This window comes from Gouania willdenowi, chromosome 15 (assembly GCF_900634775.1).
Source record: "Gouania willdenowi chromosome 15, fGouWil2.1, whole genome shotgun sequence".
Classification (NCBI taxonomy): Eukaryota; Metazoa; Chordata; class Actinopteri; order Blenniiformes; family Gobiesocidae; genus Gouania; species Gouania willdenowi.
The window spans coordinates 21,584,521-21,603,477 of record NC_041058.1 but is presented as its reverse complement, the minus strand read 5'-3'; the positions used below and the strand labels follow the sequence as shown (position 1 = coordinate 21,603,477).

General features: G+C 37.4%; 1 protein-coding gene across 4 annotated transcripts in view; it reads right to left on the bottom strand.

Annotated features, from left to right (window-relative positions):
- The window catches only part of vit (vitrin), a 45,377-nt gene that overhangs the window by 20,203 nt on the left and 6,217 nt on the right, over nt 1-18,957 (bottom strand). For 2 of the 4 annotated variants that reach the window (XM_028469493.1, XM_028469496.1), the window contains exons 2-12: nt 13,130-13,211; nt 12,931-12,987; nt 12,421-12,577; nt 10,842-10,975; nt 10,694-10,771; nt 8,376-8,561; nt 5,582-5,620; nt 5,381-5,419; nt 5,256-5,306; nt 2,634-2,696; nt 2,049-2,111 (exon numbers count right to left, since the gene is read on the bottom strand). In XM_028469493.1, coding sequence (XP_028325294.1) covers nt 2,049-2,111; nt 2,634-2,696; nt 5,256-5,306; nt 5,381-5,419; nt 5,582-5,620; nt 8,376-8,561; nt 10,694-10,771; nt 10,842-10,975; nt 12,421-12,577; nt 12,931-12,987; nt 13,130-13,211 — 949 coding nt within the window. Of the gene's footprint in view, nt 1-2,048; nt 2,112-2,633; nt 2,697-5,255; nt 5,307-5,380; nt 5,420-5,581; nt 5,621-8,375; nt 8,562-10,693; nt 10,772-10,841; nt 10,976-12,420; nt 12,578-12,930; nt 12,988-13,129; nt 13,213-18,957 lie in introns of all 4 variants that reach the window. The other 2 variants (XM_028469495.1, XM_028469497.1) reach the window with 2 other exon arrangements.

The following is an 18,957-nucleotide window of genomic DNA, read 5'->3' as shown; positions in this document are numbered from 1 at the left end:
ATTGTTAAATCTTTCCGAGCACCCCCTGCAATGTGCTCCTGTACCCCTGGGGGTACACGTACCCCTGTTTGGGAACCACTGCCTTAGAGGAAAAACAGACTAAAGTGACATATATTGTGCAGCTGTTCATTAATAAATGTGCCTGTGTGGCGTTTGGATCATCAAAAATATCCAGAATTGGTTAGAAATCATTTGAAATAAAATTATTAAGATTTATATCATGTATTGCTATTTTGAGAAAAAATATCAAGATATGAGTTTTGGTCCATGTTGCCCAGCCAGCGCTATATTCCCCTGAATATTTGCTGCTATAAGGCTAATCTTACAGCAGTATATTTCAACTTTGGGGTCGTGACGGTCGCCTGGAATTTAAATGGGGTCACCTGAAATGTCTTAATTGACATTGGTGCATCTTGTCACTTTGTGCACTGATCCTGGCTACTCTATACTGTATTTGTAACACAGTTTAACAAACATGCTTCAAAACCTAATTCAGATAGGATCACTTTAGTGAAATTGTTGTATTTAGCATGCAGTTTAGATTTGGTGGTAAGGCTCTGTTCTGGGACCTCTCTGCCATTCCAGCAGCTGTGTGGGAAACCCAAACTGAGATTGCTTTTCCATGAGCTACATGGAGAGGCATAAGCAGAGAGAGCGGTCAGCATGACCCCCCCTAGAACAGAAGCACAGATGTTTAGATGGCAACAGAAGACACTGTTTAATTAGACAGAAGAGGATTAGCTGAGGTGGGGGTGGGTTGCGAGGCGTTTGCAGATGAAGCGTGTGGAAGTAGGCGTGTTGCCGTGGTTTAAATGTAGTGCTGAGACCAACTCTAACCAATGGGAAGCATGGAACATGATCAGCTGAATGATTAACTGATTAGGGGATGGATGCTGTCAGTTGTTAACAGCCACCGACAGATGAAGGAGCTGGACTAGCTGGACTTCTGCCTGAACTAACGCGATGCTGAATTTCTAGAAAAAAAAAAAAAGAATATTTGGGGTTGCCAGAAATTTGTGATATCAAAATGAGGTCACAATCCAAAAAAAGGTTGGGTACCACTGCCTTACAACAACAAAATGACATCTGAACATGGTCAGATTATTATTGAGTAATCTGAGCCACAAAGTCAAACATCTGTTTGTGAAAAGCCAGAAGGAAGAAACCCCTTCACCTCATAAATCAAAAGCGTTGAAAACATCAACGTCAGAAACCTTTCATCCTTCCAAAGTGTCCTTAGGATGGACTCAGTGACCTCGCTAACTGCGGCACATCCTTACCTCTGACCTCTGACATCCTGAAGAATTTCCCTGAAGCCAACAATAAAAAACCTAACATTGCAATGTTATCAACCTGTCACTAATCTTAGTCCCTGCCTTCTTTACTGCTACAAAAAAAAACAACCCCAAAACCTTTCATTTCCACTTAGTGTATCCTTATGGTGTCATGGAAATGGATTTACGTCTATCTGAGGTTTAAACAGAAGCCCTTCTCTCTGAGGGCCAAACCTCTTTGGTTTGGATGAAGGAAGCTTTCTATTCTTGACGAGTTGGAGACTGGACACAGATGCTGGAGCTCAGTGTCAGACGTCTCACTGGGAGCAGATCCAGGCTTTTTGGTTCTCCAGCTTTCATGTGTTAACCTCCACAAGCATTTACAAGGATGCAGAGGAGGCAGGAGCAGATGGGAACTGTCATATATAAGATGTTATTACTGCACTGACTTCTCATGGACTTATTGAAAAATGAGACGTTTCCCTCTGGCTTTGAGAAAATATGGCACACGATGAGTCATGTTGAAATGTCGCTCACCTTTGGGATGAAATAATACATTCACTGCATGTACTTTTCCCTCGATTCTGCCAGTGAAAACTGAGAATCAGCTTGTGTTTCTGTCTGTAGTTAAATGAGGACTATTCCACAGACAGCACACATTAGTGCTGCTCTTTAAAACATTTATTATGGGCTTTTACAGTCCAACCCCAGTATGGCTGAGCAGTTAAATCAGTGGATTATTCTGTTGGAGTTGGAGATCCTGCTCAGACTTACCTGGTTTGGGTTGGCTCACGGATGGAGAATTCTCAGGTGGAGCCGGCTGGACTCTGTTATAAGCTGTGAGGAGATAAAAGAAACGGGCAGATAGAAAGTAGACAGTGTTAGGAGAAAAAAAGGCTAGAGGAGCTTCATTTCTCTGACTGCATCCACAAATGCAGGCCAGCTGTTGATGATATGAGAAGAGTTGAAGGCGTTTTCCCCCCAGCATGAGTCATGACACCTTAAAAAGGCCTGAACTCACACTCACTCAAACTCATTTCATCATGGAAATGAAAATATGGATAAGAGGATATGCCTGACGACATAAACCAGCAGTGATCCTCAGAGGAATGTTAACTGGGATGTTAGATGGAGCAGATTAGTGGAGACCCCAGGGTGAAGATCACAGGGACTAATGGGTGTGAATCCACAGGTCCCACCTTTAGAATACGCCTGGAATCTTGTTCCAATAAAGGTGTTTGTCCCCCCGGCTGCTACTGTTACAGTGGTGTGTGTGTGTGTGTGTGTGTGTGTGTGTGTGTGTGTGTGTGTGTGTGTGTGTGTGTGTGTGTGTGTGTGCGCACAAATGATGAGGCTGACCTATGCCGACTGGAGAGGATGGCTGTCGTCGAATAGTGGATCCTGTCTCTGGTCTGCGTACACCTGGAGAGACCAAAAAATGTTTATTAAATGTCATAACGTTAATTACATTAAATCAAATTAAATCACATCAAAAATCTAATTAAATCAAAAATAAAATACCAACTTAAGTCAAATACTAAATTAAATCAGAAATCAAATTAAATCAAATACAAAATTAAATGAAATACAAAAATTAAATCAAATACCAAATTAAATCAAATACCAAATTAAATCAAATACAAAATTAAATCAAATACAAAATTAAATCAAAAATCTAATTTAATCAAAGATATAATTTAATCAAAAATCAAATACAAATTAAATCAAAAATTTAATTTAATCAAAGATATAATTTAATCAAAAATCAAATACAAATTAAATCAAAAATCAAATACAAATTAAATCAAAAATCGCATTGAATCAAAAATCAAATACCAAATTAAATCAAAAATCTAATTAAATAAAAAATCACATTAAATCAAAAATCAAATACCAAAATAAATCAAGAAACAAATACCGAATTTAATCAAAAATCAAAGACAAATCAAATCAAAAATCACATCAAATCAAAAATCACATTGAATCAAAAATCACATCAAATCAAAAAATCTAATTAAATAAGTCATAAACACATGGAATAAATACAAAAAAGCAAAACAAATTTTAAAATGTAATCCATCTAAATTGTCTATTACAACCTGAAACTTCATATCTGACTAAACTTCCCTCTCACGTGATGTGCTAACTGTCAAGTTTTTTACTGATTAAATAGAAAAATACCAAACAAACTATGAATTGAGTAACTGAATATCTAAAACAGCACTGACTAGCTGGAACCAACCATTTAACACCTGATAAAACTGATTCAGTGACTCTGCATTTTAACAGCGGCTGTGGAAGAAGAGTTAAAAAAGTGTGGGAACCATTACCACTGTTGGTTTGAAACTGTTATTTACCCAAAATAATTCAGTGGAAAGCAATGTTCTCTCCCTCAGGAATGCACTATAATTAAAGCTGCTCTAACGGAGACAATATTCTGGTGTGCAGAGCAGGAAAAGCATGGAAAAAATCAAGAATCGCAATATTGGATTAGAAATAGCACATTTTTGAAAGTGATGCTGCTGGTTAACGTTTTACAAACTAACTTCTTTTATGAGTGGATAGAAACAGATATTACAGCTGATAGCTCAAACAACAAGATCAGGGGAAACAAATCTGGAATCATCAGGTCAGAATAGATTAAATAGGGATGTCCTGATACTGATATCGAGTCTAATAATATTTTGAAAAATAAAAAATCAATGCCAGCAGCTTTGTTAATACATTTGTTTATGTTTTAAATGAAGCTGGAGAAAAAAAGAGTGATATCAGATGTGTAGAAGTGGCATTAGGCTGCCTTCATATTCACATCTACAGACCTATAGCATGTGTTCTAGGGTTTTAATCTGCCATTGCCATTACCTAATTGAAAAAATATTATAACATCACTGAAATTGTTTAATTTCCAGAGAATATCACCTGCTTTTTCATCAATAGGTACTCATACTGTATCAAAAAATACTCTTACTAATGCTCGTTCTGGAAAAACTGATTGTAATACATCTGCGGATGTCAAAATAGATTAAATCCAATATTACAGGATTCTAATTATGTTACCTCGGATAAATATGCTTATTAACAATCAATAATGTCTCAACTTTGCCAGTAGTGTTGCTACGAGACAGACATGCACCGACATGCGACTGTAGTTTTATTACATGTGTCAGAAGTTCATAATTTCCCTAAAATGAAGTGGTTTGGTGATGATGCAAACAGCAAAGCATTCCCATCAACCGGTAGGAATCACATGATAGAGGTGGCACGATATGGTTCACGATACGATAAAATAGACGATACAAGGATCAAGATAATAATACGATACAATGTTTTTGGAAAGGGCAAAAAGACCAAAACAATTGCAGTTGGAAAAATAGTCATGCTTTAACTTTAGACGCTTACATACTTACTCTGATAGGAATAGTAAAAAAATAAAAACAAACCACAACAATCTGGTGTGTAGTATATTGTGTGTTTTTTTTTAAAATTTATCCGACCCTCTTCTTCACGCTAACATTAGCACCCTCGACGATACATCTTGTAACGTTTTAATATCACATTATATCGTCCCACATTTCCATTTAATCATAGGATTTTCTGATTGATAAAAGATGCAAACATGGCACATTCGACATGTGTCTAATCCTGGAACAGGTGCAGAAACTGCTTGTTCAGTTCTTATAAAGTTAAATAAAATTTACAGTCGTGTGCAAACCTACCTGTAAAACATCATTATGCTAGCAGGAGGAGAACGATAGCCTTACTGTGACATTGGACAAAAACAGTTTCTACCTACTCATAAAGCATTGTCATGTATTTATTTACAAATCATGCCAATTCTAGAGGTTTAAGACAGTTCTCGCTGTTTTAAACTTTCTGAAACTGATGTAAACATAGAAAATTACATCAGAAGAAGAAAGTAACAGAGAAATGAAGGAAGTGTGGAACAATGTTCAGAAAGAGAGCGTTTGAATAAAGTTTTACCTGCATTGAACCGCTGTGGGAATCGACTGGGAAACGAACTTCCTCTGAATACTTGAAAGAAAAGCCACGGTAGTTAAAATAAAGCCTTTCCTCCATTAGCTGAGTCAGTGAGAGGTCTGACATACCTTGGCTGGGAAACTTTCCTTGGCCGCTCTGAGACTGTCCTACACAAGAGCACGTTTAGACGTTTAAAACATGGGCTTACACCTAAAACACTGACATCATTAATCACTGAAGTAGACACTAACCAATGGCTACAGTGATGACTTTGCTGTGCTACATTTTAAATCGGTCAAGGGTTAATTTGCTTTGGACTTTATACTTACTTGCTGCTGCCACATGGGTGAGGTATGGATGACTGCTACCTGGATGAAGGACACACAAACATCTTACATTACGAGGAGGAGGAGGAGGAGGAGGAGGAGGAGGATAATGTTTCAGAGAGTGAAGCCAGAGATGGTTGTTGGTTAGCTGGCAGTCAGCCCATCTCTGCTGCACACATACCTCAAAACCTGTGACTGAAGCTGTGTTACTGCTAAAAAACAGCCATGATTAGCATCTGATAATGGTTTCAGTAAGAATGATCAAACATTTCTAATGATATCTGTCTCTATATCAGGGGTCACCGACCTCTTTGAAACTGTGGGCTACTTCATAGGTACTGTATAGTCCGAAGGGCTACCAGTAAGTCAGTAATTAAGTAAGTAAGTAATCTTTATTGATAGAGCGCTTTTCACAGGTAAAAACCACAAAGTGCTTTACAGAAAATTTCAGTATCTAAAGTCAACATTGAACAAATAACATGGGAGACAAGAGCGGGAGAACTGTGGGTCACCAAGGGCTTTGGAGGCAGGTATTTAGATGAAAAATGGGAAAAACAACATTAGGGGAAATAAGGGGAAAAAAGCAGATCATGAAGTGAATTCCCTCAAGGAGAACAAAGTACATAACCAGGAAAAAACCTCTGAGCTACAAAAAACACAGTTGAGATAACACAGTCACAGTCACGAAACAAAACATAGCACGTGGGCAGGTGGGGGTTGGTCGTGGGTCCGGGGGCGGGGGGTTGGGGATGGGGGCTGGGCGAAGTTAGAAAAGCACTTCTTAAAAATAGTTTCACGTTAAGATAATAAGGACGGCTAGCAGTAACTTAAAAGGGTAAGAAATGTTGAGGCTTCCTTGCGTTTTTAAAAATATATCTAACATACAGTATATCATATCATATTATATATATATATATATATATATATAACATACCGACTGACCAAACACCAGATCAGCAACATCTAAAAACATTTGTCACAATGTTTCAGTGAAATTAAACATTTAAAGATGGTTAATTTAACACTAAAACTTTATCACGTGCATCAGTATTTCACACTACTAATTAATAACTACATACAGTATGTTATATGTATTTATCTTTGTGAGTTTGATTCCTGGAAAGTAAATCAGATTATAGATGGAGCTCATTGGTGACTGGAGCTCCTGAGGGCCCCTTACATGGTCCATGCGGGCTACGTGGGGTCCGTGGGCATCATGTTGATGACCCTTGCTCTACTGTATATTGTCTGGATTATTATCACAATACTACAGAAAAAAACTACCCTCACAATCTGTAAGTACACCTGACTGCGACTGTTACTTTTGTTATTATCGACACAATATATGCAAGAACAAAATCCTGAACAAGAATAAACCAAACGTATTATCCAGTTAATGTTCATATCCACTGCAACAAACGCTGGAAAAGCTGCACTCTGAATAATGTACAACAATGGTTGAACACACCTAATTTGGAGAGGTTAACTTCACTCAGTAATATTAGGTTACTGTACCTCCCTCAATGTATTCTATGACTTGGGGTCTATTTTGCAACTTTTTCTCACACACTAAAAAAAACTTAACTGGATCGTTTCAACTGGTAACATAACATAAATGAGTTCAGTTTTTTAAATTAAGTCAATAAGTTAGATTAACACAATGAATTTAATTGACATGGACTTAATAATATCAATAATAATAATTTATAAAAATAATAATTTATAAAAATAATAAAAATAATAATAATAATAATAATAATAATAATAATAATAATAATAATAATAATAATAATATCACTGGATACTATGGTTTAATGAAAAATAACTTTTTGTAGTAATCTTAGAATTCAATTTTAGTTTGCATAATAAAATCACAATTTGAAGTTGGTACAAAATACAAAATGAAACATGAAATCAGATTGAATTTTTTACTGGAGATTTACTGGAGATTTTTTCTCGAGAGAAATTCTAAACAAAAGGCGAAGACGTCATGACGTGAGATGAACAGCATCACGAGATTCCTCATTGATTGGTTCACTTGAATGAGAATAGGAGGTTGTCCGCTGCCTTCACTAAAGCAGAAGTCTGAATGAAACTCACTTCAACAACTGCTGAAGTACAAATGTCAGAATGTAGGAATTATGAGGAGAAGATGGAATTCACCCATTTTTGCAGATTCTACCTGGTAACCTGAGTTTGATTAAACTTTAATCTATAAAACAAATCACCAGATGCTCTAATCCAGGTGATGTCAAAGTCATTTTACTTCAAGAGCCACATGCGACCCGGTTTTTGCCTGTAGTGGGCTGGACAAGAACAAAAAAAAAAAAAAATCAATGTTTTTGTGAACGAAAAAGCCACAAATTCAAACAAAATCCTGAATGTTAGGAATTGGTGAAAATTCCTCGACTTTGCAACAAACTTTGTGGAAATTTGCAACACAATTTGCCAGAAAATTTGCGAAAATTTCCCAGGTTTTTAAAAATAATTGCAATTTAAAATTGCTGTAAATAATGTAGTACTGCAACCCCATCGTATTTTATCTAAAATATATATGTCAATTTTTAAAAAAAGTCTGTTTTTTTCACTGTAATTTTTACTTTGAACAAAATTTTCCTACAGGCCGAACTAGATGCTCTGGCTTGTCTTGAGTTTGACACACGTGCTCTAATCCATCTTCATCTCTCAGCTCCACACAAATGAAGGCTTGTTCTGACACACCAGTCTTCCCACTTACAAGCGGCTAATGCTGGTCATTAGTGAGTTAAAATGATACAGGTGCGTTTGGGTTCTTCACCTGCTTCTCTGACTTTATGTGCAGCAGCTCGAGTCTTGGTGGTGGGGGGAGGTGGTGCGGGTGTGGTGGGAGCCTGAGTGGTAGTGGTGGTTGGTACAGGAGTGGTGGTGGTGGTGGTGGTGGTGGGCTCAGGTGTTGTTGGAGGCAGCACTGTGGTGGCTGCAGGTGATTTGCCCTCCCTTTGACCTGAAAAGGAGAAGACGGATGGAGGCTGCCATGAGTGAGACGGATGTGGTGGAGGAAGAGCGGCGATGCTAGCGACCGCTGTGTTGTCATACATTCCTGACATTCTTTAACGGACAGCATTGCTCCGACGCCTCCCTCCACCTGAGCTCAGCTCAACACGCGTCACACGCAGGGACGTTCAACTAATCCCAGAAACACACGGCTCATGTGTGTCAGTCTAAAACTCTTGATGTTTTTCATCTTTTCATAATCTTTCTAAATCAGTTTATTTTACCTTTAGCTGAACAGACGATGCAGATTACTGGAAGTTAACCATCCATAAACATAATGGTTGACTTAGTACAGATCAAAAGGCCATTACCAAACTGATTACATCACAGATGATCACACAAATATTTAACACAGAAAAAGATGAAGCGCCCACAGATTATTCCATTTTTTCTCCTTTTTCAGGAGGTTTATTATTAGACTAACCGTGATATTATTGAATATACATGTTTGTAGTTATTTACACTATTTAAAAATTGAGCTTTTCACTTTGACAATGAGCAGGAGGTTCATTTATATGCCTTTTTAATGTATTTTTTTATCACTTTGCTCAGCATTTTGGTTCCTGGCGCTTATAACCTGTTCTGGGTTGAAACGATTCCCTATAGTGTGATGTGCTTTAATATAAATGTATTGCTTTAATTCTATTTGAATGGATTCCTATCGGGTTTTGAAGAAAGGAAAAGTCTGTTTTATTTAATCACTTTGATTAAGATCGTACTTTTTTGTTGTTTATATAGATTTAGGTTTATCTTTTAGGAATACTATCCCAGTGTTTCCTCAGAGGGAGCCCTCTGCTCTAGGGGCTGTGATGGGCCGTGGCTGCAGTGGTGCTGTCGGTCTCGTGGCCCTCAGTGATGGTGATCCTCTGTACCCAGCCATGTGCCATGTGCCATGGTCTTTATTTCACCCTGTGTGTCTGTGTGTAGTGGTTTGTACGGGATGGATGTTTTTTCTTTTTTTGTCTTTGTAAAAGCAGCTGCGTTCTATTGTATGAAAAGTGATTTTAATAAACAAAACATGATGATTTGAAGATTGCTTGTGGAAAGGACAGATTTCTCTTTTAACAATATGTTTGTTCAGTTTTTTAAGTGAGGAAACAAAATAATTTTGTAGCTGATAAGACATTTTTGGGGTTGGGGTGGGGGTTCTCATGTCAACATCTGCTGATTAAACCAGGACCATTTGTTCAAATGGACACCAGTTTAACCTGAACACATGTTGGATCCCATGTCTTACACTTGGAATGGTGCTCTTGTTTCAGTTAGGGGATTCCTATAGCTCCATTTAAGTCTTTGGACTAGGGGTGTCCCGATCCGATATTGATATTGGATATCGGTTCGATATCAGCTAGAAAACAAATATCGGATTTTATTGGACTGCATCTAAAATCACAGATATAAGCGCGGTGATAAAATTTTCCGCTCCAGCACTTCTATCCATAGGTGACTGTGGTTCACACTCCAACAAAGTAGCCTACTGTTGCTGACTATTGTTCTCTGTTTGAGTTACATCACTTGATCAAGCCTTTTCCAACATTCCACACTCCAAAATAAGTCATAAAAGTATGTATGATTCGTGCTGATATCGCATCGGATCAATATCGGTATCGGCCGATATGCAAGGCTGCAATATTGGTATCGTATCGGAAGTGAAAAAGTTGTATCGGGACATCCCTAGACCATTTTGCACTTGCTTGCACAGATAAAGTTCACATAGCTCACACATATCAGAGCCACGACCTACTGATAGGACGCACTCTTTTTTTTTTTTAGGTTTAAAGTTGATATTAACCAAAACTTTAACATGTATTTTCTGAGGCTGAGGAGGGATTTCAGGAGACAGAGAAAACACCTCAGGAGAACCAGTGTTAGGAAGACATTGCAAATGTAACTTTAATTATTGTGTCTGAGTTTATCTGATGTAGTTTAAGCTAAATTGTCAAGACTTAATTTGAACTGCAGTCACATTTTCAAAACTAAAGCAGCAAATAATAATTAATCAGATGTATGGCCTTCACTTTATGGTTATAAAACTGGAATAAAGATATGACTAATAATAGGTCAAAATGATCCTGGTCTCACTTGGTTTGATGTAAGTGGGTCTTGAAGGGATGAAGTCCAGCGTGGACGGGTAGATGACACCTTTCTTGGGTTTTCCCACTGATACACAACAAAGACGATTGTTAGTCGGTGACGTAGCAGTGATGTGATATTGATGGTTCATAAATACCTGAGACAACAAAGGATTCCCTCCACTTGGGCAGAGACAGCGAGCGCACCCCGTTGGAGTTGCTGCCTTTGTAGACATTCTGCCCAGCCATCTTCCTCACGATCACCTTCCCTCCCATGTTAGTGATGACACCACTGTGGACACATTGCTCTCATCAGCTCCTTTAGCAGAGCCTCAGCTCACAGCAGGGTTAAGGTCAATTACATTTGTCAATTACAATTACATCTTTAATTATCCATGTTAAATTACAATTCAATTACCATTAAGGTGACCGACATTTTTCCAATTACCATTAAAATTTCAGCTATTATTTCTCCCCTGAAAGTAATTTATAATTATATTCTCAATTAATAAAGTTCAATTACAATTAATAACAATTACAGAGCCATTAATGAATAACCCCATAAAACGTAACCTTCCTATTATGTTAGCTTACTGTTAGCATCTCATATGATAATGGGTCAGTTTTGACCCATGTCTTAAAGGTGCAGTCTGCAACTCTTATAAAAGTGACTTTTTGTCATATTTGCTAAAGCTGTCATTATGTAAGGACAGCTTTACATGAAACTAGTAGTGTGTGTGAAAAAAACAGGCTCATTGAGCCTCCCTGCTGCTCCTGCAGCCTTTGGCAGATTGCCAGAATGCACCGTGACCGAGCAAAAAGAACCAATCAGAGCCAGGATTGTGTCTGACAGCCGTTGCTCACAGTCCCCACCCCCTTACCGGGGCTGAAGCACCGACATTTTTAAGTGTATGATCTGGAGGAGTAGAAGATGGAATTAGCAACTTTTCTGCTTGAAAGATAATTACTGCTGCTTGATTTACATTATGTTTGATTTGTAATTGTTACACTAGAACTCTGTAGTGCATGTGTTCATGTGCGTGCAGCAGCCTTCGTGTGGGCTGCTGTAAGTGACACTGTGTTAATGCTGCAGAGGTGTGTGCACATTGAGAGAGAGAAGCGCTGCAGTAATATGCTTTTAACAGAGCATGTTATATTACTGTGATGTTGCTGTCGGACGAACGTTAGCTTGTTAGCTCTGAGGGAGGGACTTTGGAAAGTTTGGAGGCAGGGCAAGAGAGCAGCGGGGAGGAAGGGGGAGAGAGGGATCTGAGAGTTGCGGACTGCACCTTTAAATCAGCAGTAAAACACACTAAAAAATATAATCTATCATGCAATTTGTTTTTCATCTCTTGGTTACCTTGTTAGCCTTCTTTATCCATGAAAATATTGGTATTATTATATTTGATGTGGGCATCTGTGCCTTTTTTGTGTCAGTACACCCCTAGATTTATATATTTTTTTAAATGCTAAATTGGTTCTAAAGAGAACTGACAGGTAAACTTGATAGAAAATATAATTTAATGATTAACTTAGAACTGTAACATAGTTCCCCAAGTTTGCGTTTAAATAAACTGTAATTTAAATAAACATTTTAAAAAGTTTTTATAAAATTTTCAATTATGAGAGCTCAATTACAAATCAATTACAATTACAACAGCAAAATATTTTATAATTACACCATAGTTGTAATTAATTATCAATTACACTATTACAATTATAATTGACCCTGTTCACCTGTGGATGGCTGCGTTGCAGATGCTGGAGATGGAGGCAAACACACCCGTCCCATAAACCTGTTGCTTGGTTTCCTTACAGTGGGGAGGACATTTGGCTATGAATTCTGGGAGATTGATCTTTCCAGCTCTGACGTCACATTCAATTTCTGGAACAACTGTAGAATAAAAAACAAAACATTAAATTAATTTCAAAAGATTAAGAAAAGTAATGTTTTGAATGCTTGAGATGTCTTTAAATGTGTATTTTTTTTTTTTTTTTAGAGACACTGATAAATAAATAACATTGTTATCCTTAAAACTGGTATCCATCTATATTTTAGCCCACAGATATGGAAACAAATCCTCCCAAATAACCATATGCAATTCAACTATTTTAGTCTCTTTTCACTTTAAGAATTCATTTCACACAGAGCTCTGAAAACCCAGCGTCTGCAGTGAAATGCCAGTGTAAACAATAAGTGCAGGAATGATGCAGATTACAGGCCTGCTGCTCGCCCATGATGTCTACCTTGCTTTGGTTTCTTGTTCCTTGGCCTGGCCCAGCATGCACAGGAGAGGAGGAGCGCTGCAAGTGAGGCAGAGGCAGTTTCACATAATAGCAGACAAAGTAACGTAATCAGTGTGTTTGCTGTGTAAACAAGCCCTCAGGGGCAGAGGATGCTCCAGCCTGCGATGGTGCAGGAAACTGCTAACGATGACTTGCTCACCACAGCACAGGATGGCGAGAGACGTTCTGCTCATGATGGATAGTGTGATGGTCAGAAAAGTGTTGTTGTATAACCTCAAGATCCTAAAGAGAAAGAGAAGCAAAACATTTTCACTTAAAACTCTGGATTCCAAAGTAAGTTAGATTAGTGAAAGCCAGTTAACAGGGTACTGATGTTTATAATAGAAACACAAAACAGTAAAATAACCCATCACACTGCTTACACACCATTTACACTTAGGCCTGGGTCGATAATTGATAAATCAATTAACCAGACGGTAAATAAAATGAACTCAATTCGTTTGCCGGCCTCGGTATATTTCCATATTCATGCGTATTTGGCGGAGCGCCTTTCGGCTGCAGAGGCTAGTGTTAGCAACGGATATTAAACAGCCGATAACTCAGTCAGTTCTAATAATTTCTCAGTGAACCTGCAGCGTAATTTCTCTAAAATGGTATTCCACCGCTAGGCAATCAGATTTAGGTGGAGACGTAAGCGGGGATGCCTCGCGGGGCTAGCAACCAAGCTAAGTCTAAGTATTTTGTTTTCCTTGTCTGTGGCCTCCAAACAGGCTGGATGACAAGGGGGTTCACCCTCAGCACCTGCATGTTTGTTCCATAGTGGAATGAACTGAGTAAACTAGAAACTATTTGGTCCATTCTGTAATGGTTTAAGGGGGAGGCGGGGCCACTAGCATTATTGTTTACTAAAGTTCTAACTGGATTGGAAGTGTTACCTGTTAAGGAATGTACAACTATATACAGTACCTCTGTGCCTCAATGTTTCATATGTATTGCAAGTGCAATTTTGTTTTTTGAGAAAGACTTGATAAACCATTTTATTTATTGCTTTGGTTGTGTGTGGTTTTACATTAACAGAGGCCGGGTCTATTTTATTGTTTTTGTTTGTGATTTTTATTAAAGTGCAATTTTTTGCTAACCGAGATATAGAGTGCATTTTGTTTTAATTGTTTATTTTATTTGTTTCAAATATTTAAAAGTTCTTCAAATTACAATTACAATGGTAAAAAATACTAATGGGAAATACAAGTTGATTGCATTTGAAAGGGTGTACTTGCATTTTTATGATACATTATTACGTCAGCGGTTAAGTTGGTCTAAAAAAATCGACAATAATATTGTTTATCGGCAATAATTTGTGGGATAATATCTCGTCCAGCAAAATCTGTTATTGGCCCAGGCCTGTTTAAACTAATGTCCACCCCATATATCAATACGTGCGACCAGTACAAAACGAAACCTTGTCTGTAGTGGTAGCATTTCAGAGCATGGAGGATGCCGCAAGATGTTTAATATTAACCAAACCACTAGGAACTAGTGTATCATGTTTTTCCTGCAGTCTGTGCCTTCTCCTCGTCCTTTTTTCAATTTCAGGTGTCTTAATGCTGGAGCTGGCGGTTCCTGATCAATGGTTCACGGCTCAACATGTCTGGAACACTCGGATGGTCTATCCTCCTATCATATTCTGTTTGCCCTTCTGTTCACTGACCCCAACCACTCAAAGCGGATGGCTGCCACCTCTGAAACCTGGTTCCGCTGAATTAAAAAAAGAGGGACTTTTTTCATCCCACTGTCGCTAAATGCTTGTTCAAGTGGATCTTTTGTTATGCACTTTGAGATTACTTTGTTGTAATTTGCGCTATATACTGTAAATAAAGTTCAACTGAATTGAAAACACAGTACCCCAAAAAATTTAGTTAAAGCTAATATTTTGCCATCAAAACACTGAATGAATTAGCTCTTCTTTGGCATGCTTCACCCATATAGTTTACATGAAGATTATCCCAGCAAATCCAGAACACAATGCATGATGCTTTTCAGCCCACAACCCCCCAAAAGAGGCTCAAAAGACCGGGGACCCCCCCGTACCTGAAAAGTGGCAGAAAAAGCAGTTTAAACTGGCAAATAATGGGCATGACAAATCGTGAATCTGTTTACATTGGCAAAAATAAGCATGAAATATGGTGATAAGAGGTTAAAAGTGACAATAATGGGTCAACATATATGCAACATTGGATTGGAAACGTTGTGGAAAGGGTTTCCAAAAAAGTCTTGAAAGTGGAAAAAATGTGCAGAAAAGGCATTGAAATTTGATGGAGAAGTGGCAGAAATGGGAGTAATGTAGCAAAAATGCATTAAAAAAGGAGCAACAATATGGCAAAAAAAAGGTTACAAAATAGGTTACAATATGGCAAGTTGCAGAAAAATGGTTAAAAAAAAAAAAAAAAAAAAAAAAAAGCAAAACTGGGCTCAAATTGTTAAAAAAGTATTTTTAGTTTCTTGAGGTCACCTGGCAACCCCATCTCAGTGTTTCACGACCCCAAATGGGGTCCCTACACCAAGGTTGAGAGCCCCTGTTCTAGACCGTCCATCCCATTTCCATCAGCAAACACCATCGCAGATATGCCCAGTCAGAAAAATCAATAATAATCAGAAATGTCAATGGACTATATGACAACACCAGAGTAGTCATGACTACTCATGGAGAACATGTAACGGTTAACCTCTACATAAAACTCCTACTTGCCTATTATAAAGCTGACCAGACAATCTCAGAACTTCCGACCTTTGCATCCAATGTGAACGAACTCTCTCCCTGATGGAATCACACTGTATTTGAGAGCAACTATGGACATGATTTGATTTGTAAAGAGATGGATGTGTATTTATTCGGAGGGCCACCTTGTTAGATAGAACAGACCACATGAGGCTGAATCCCAGTCTGTAAACAGTATCTTTACAGTAAATAGAACATTTCTCTCTGCGTCTCTCATTCAGACTCTGATGCCATAACCACATAAATCAAGTTAAAGCCTTTGTTAAGATCAAAAGCAGGTTTCCACAACCTCATCATAGGTCTGTTAGAACGTAATGATTCACCATCAAAGGCTGGGTGGAGGGTGAACTATGAGAGCCTGCAGTCCCTGCAGCGTAGCAGAGGAATGGTGCTCACTGAGAGGGTGACGACTGAGGCCTCTCTTTTCACCCAGGAATGCTGAGCCTGCCACGAGGGCAGCGTCACGTCTGTCACTGCCGCCACACTCCAGCAGCTTCAGTCTGATCAAGTGATAAAATGTGAGCGTACAGCAGCCCTTGAAGCCAAGCCAGGTAAAATATAAAAAAGAACATTATTTGTATGGAAAATGCTTCGTTTTTTATAGGTGCTACACATTTTTGACTAGAGAAATGTGTGTATGTTACACACTTGTATTTAACAGAGCACCTACTGATATATTCTATCTATAAAGCAAGGAATCTCTGTCTGTGTATCTGTCTGTCTGTGTATCTGTCTCTCTGTGTGTCTGTCTGTCTGTCTGTGGCTCAAATATCTCTGTGGTTCAGGGGCAGACAGAGCTGAGACTTTCAACATGGCTGCTGCTTGTTTCACGGGTGTGCAACTTCAAATTTGTGTTGTGAATTGGCGCTATACAAATAAAGATCGATTGATAAGTTATTTTGAGACTTAATGGCCTCTTTCAATGGCAAGATAAAAAAAAAATAAAAAACAAGAATCAACAGAAGAAAGTTCATTTGTAGTTCTAACTCTTTCTTACTCTCAGCAAGCTGCAGATGTATGTTAGCCTATATTACAGTATATACATACTTCATACGGGCACTGCACTAGTATCATTAAATATATCTGTTATTTTTTTATGTAGTTTTTTTTTAAAATGAGTATAACCACTGATTAATTCATGTTTGAAATTATTCATTCAGACCGCATGGACAAAGCTCCATGTACTACTCACCAATGAACTACATCTAAAGTCTGATTTACTTTCCATGATTTAAAATCACAAAGATAAATACATATGACAGATGTTGTTAGTATTTAGTAGAGTTAAATACTGCTAATAAAATTTTAGTAACAAATCTTTAAATGTTTATTTTCACTGAAACCTTGTGACGAATGTTTTTAGGTGTCGCAGTTTATGTGTATGTTCAGTGGTATGTTATATATAATATGATATATTTGAAATATATTTTTATAAATGCAAAGTGGATTTCCGTAAAATATGACATAGTTGTAACATTTTACAAATGTTACATGTTAGACGGTTAGTTAAAAGTTGTTTGTTAGTCGTTAGTAAATTAAGAAGCTGATAATTTGCTATGAAATGTAATGAAAATGAAACAATTGCACAAATTATGAGAAATAAAGTGTTGCATGTTAAAACTTAAACATTTCTCACCTTTTTAAGTTACCTCTAGCCTTCCTTATTATCTTAGCCTCTAATTAATGTGTAACCATGAACATTTAGTATTTGAGAAGATCTTTTCTAACTGGTAGCCCTTCGGACTGTTCAGTAACTATGAAGTAGCTCACAGTTTCAGAAAGGTTGGTGACCCCTTTGGTAGTCTAACATGGTTATTGTTGATTAGTCACTCGCACATTTAGGATGGGATTGTCGACAGTATGACATTTTGGGGTGTTGAAAAAAAATCGATTCGGCGATATATCGCGATATTATGCTGTACGATTCTTGGATCGATTCAGAATGCATCCAAACTGATTTTTAATTTTTTTCCAATAATTACATTTTTATTATTTTTTGTAATTTAATTAATTAATTTTTTTTTTTACCTTTATTTTACCAGGAAAGTCTTTTCCACTGCAGGAGACATTGTAACTGCACAAAGAAGTGCAACCTGGGTATGTTGACCAGCTTGTGTTTTTTCAATAAAATCTAAAAATAAAATACTAACTTTCTGCATTTATTTGTTGTTCTAGGCATTTACCTCAGTTAAGTTGCACTAAAGCCATGTTGCACTAAAGTCAAAGTTGGTATAAAAGCCACAGGCAGATTGTGTGTTATTATATTATATTTATTTTATTTTAAGTTGTTGGCACATTGCATGTTAAAGCCAATGTTTTGAGTGTAAAATATGCCAATAAAATATATTTCATATCTAATATTCTCATGAAGGTGTACACATTTACAGATTAGTTGTTTCTTAAGTTATATATATATATATATATATATAAAAAATTGCAAAATCGCCTTATACTTTAATATCGAGATATATAGTACTGTATCGCATCGTCACCTATGTATCGGGATACGAATCGTATCGTCAGATGCCAGGCAATAAACACCCCTAATGACATTTTGAATTCACCTACTGTAAGTGCCTCAGATAAACTGTAGCAAAACAAATAAATAAATAAATAAATAAATATAGTAGACAAGGCCAGAAACAACTTTTAAGTACGTTGAGGTACATAAGACTCCTAAAGTTGGCTTAGAAAATGTAGTCCACAACATTACATGACACTATGATTTTTTGTGGTTTCATGTTTCATATTGTTGACAGTAAATTTTGATACCATCAGAATTAGACATGCAGTGTTTCCGGATGTCGGGTTATGCTTTGTAAAATAAAGGCTGAATTTGAGTTCCTATCAGACAATAGTGTCACCATGTGTGGTCTGATGCTCCTGATGCTGCTGCTGATGCTGCTGCTGATGCTGCTGCTCATCTGATCTGACATTTGAGTTATTGTTGCCTTTCTATCATCATTCACCACATCAGGGTACGTCTAAACCTGACTATAAATCTCTATCTCTATAAGTCTATTTATCTTTACATAACACACGATGACAGAAAAATGAACAAAACTGGGATATTAAGCTTTAGGCTTTATTACTATATTATTATCATTTAGTATGGCTGCAGGGGAGTTAAAATAATCCATTCACAGAGAAGTTATAGCTTTCATCTCATCTTTGCTGCAGTGTTGGTTAAAATACAATACATGCTTCATAACATTTAATCACATTTTATCAAGTCATTAAAAATATAGATA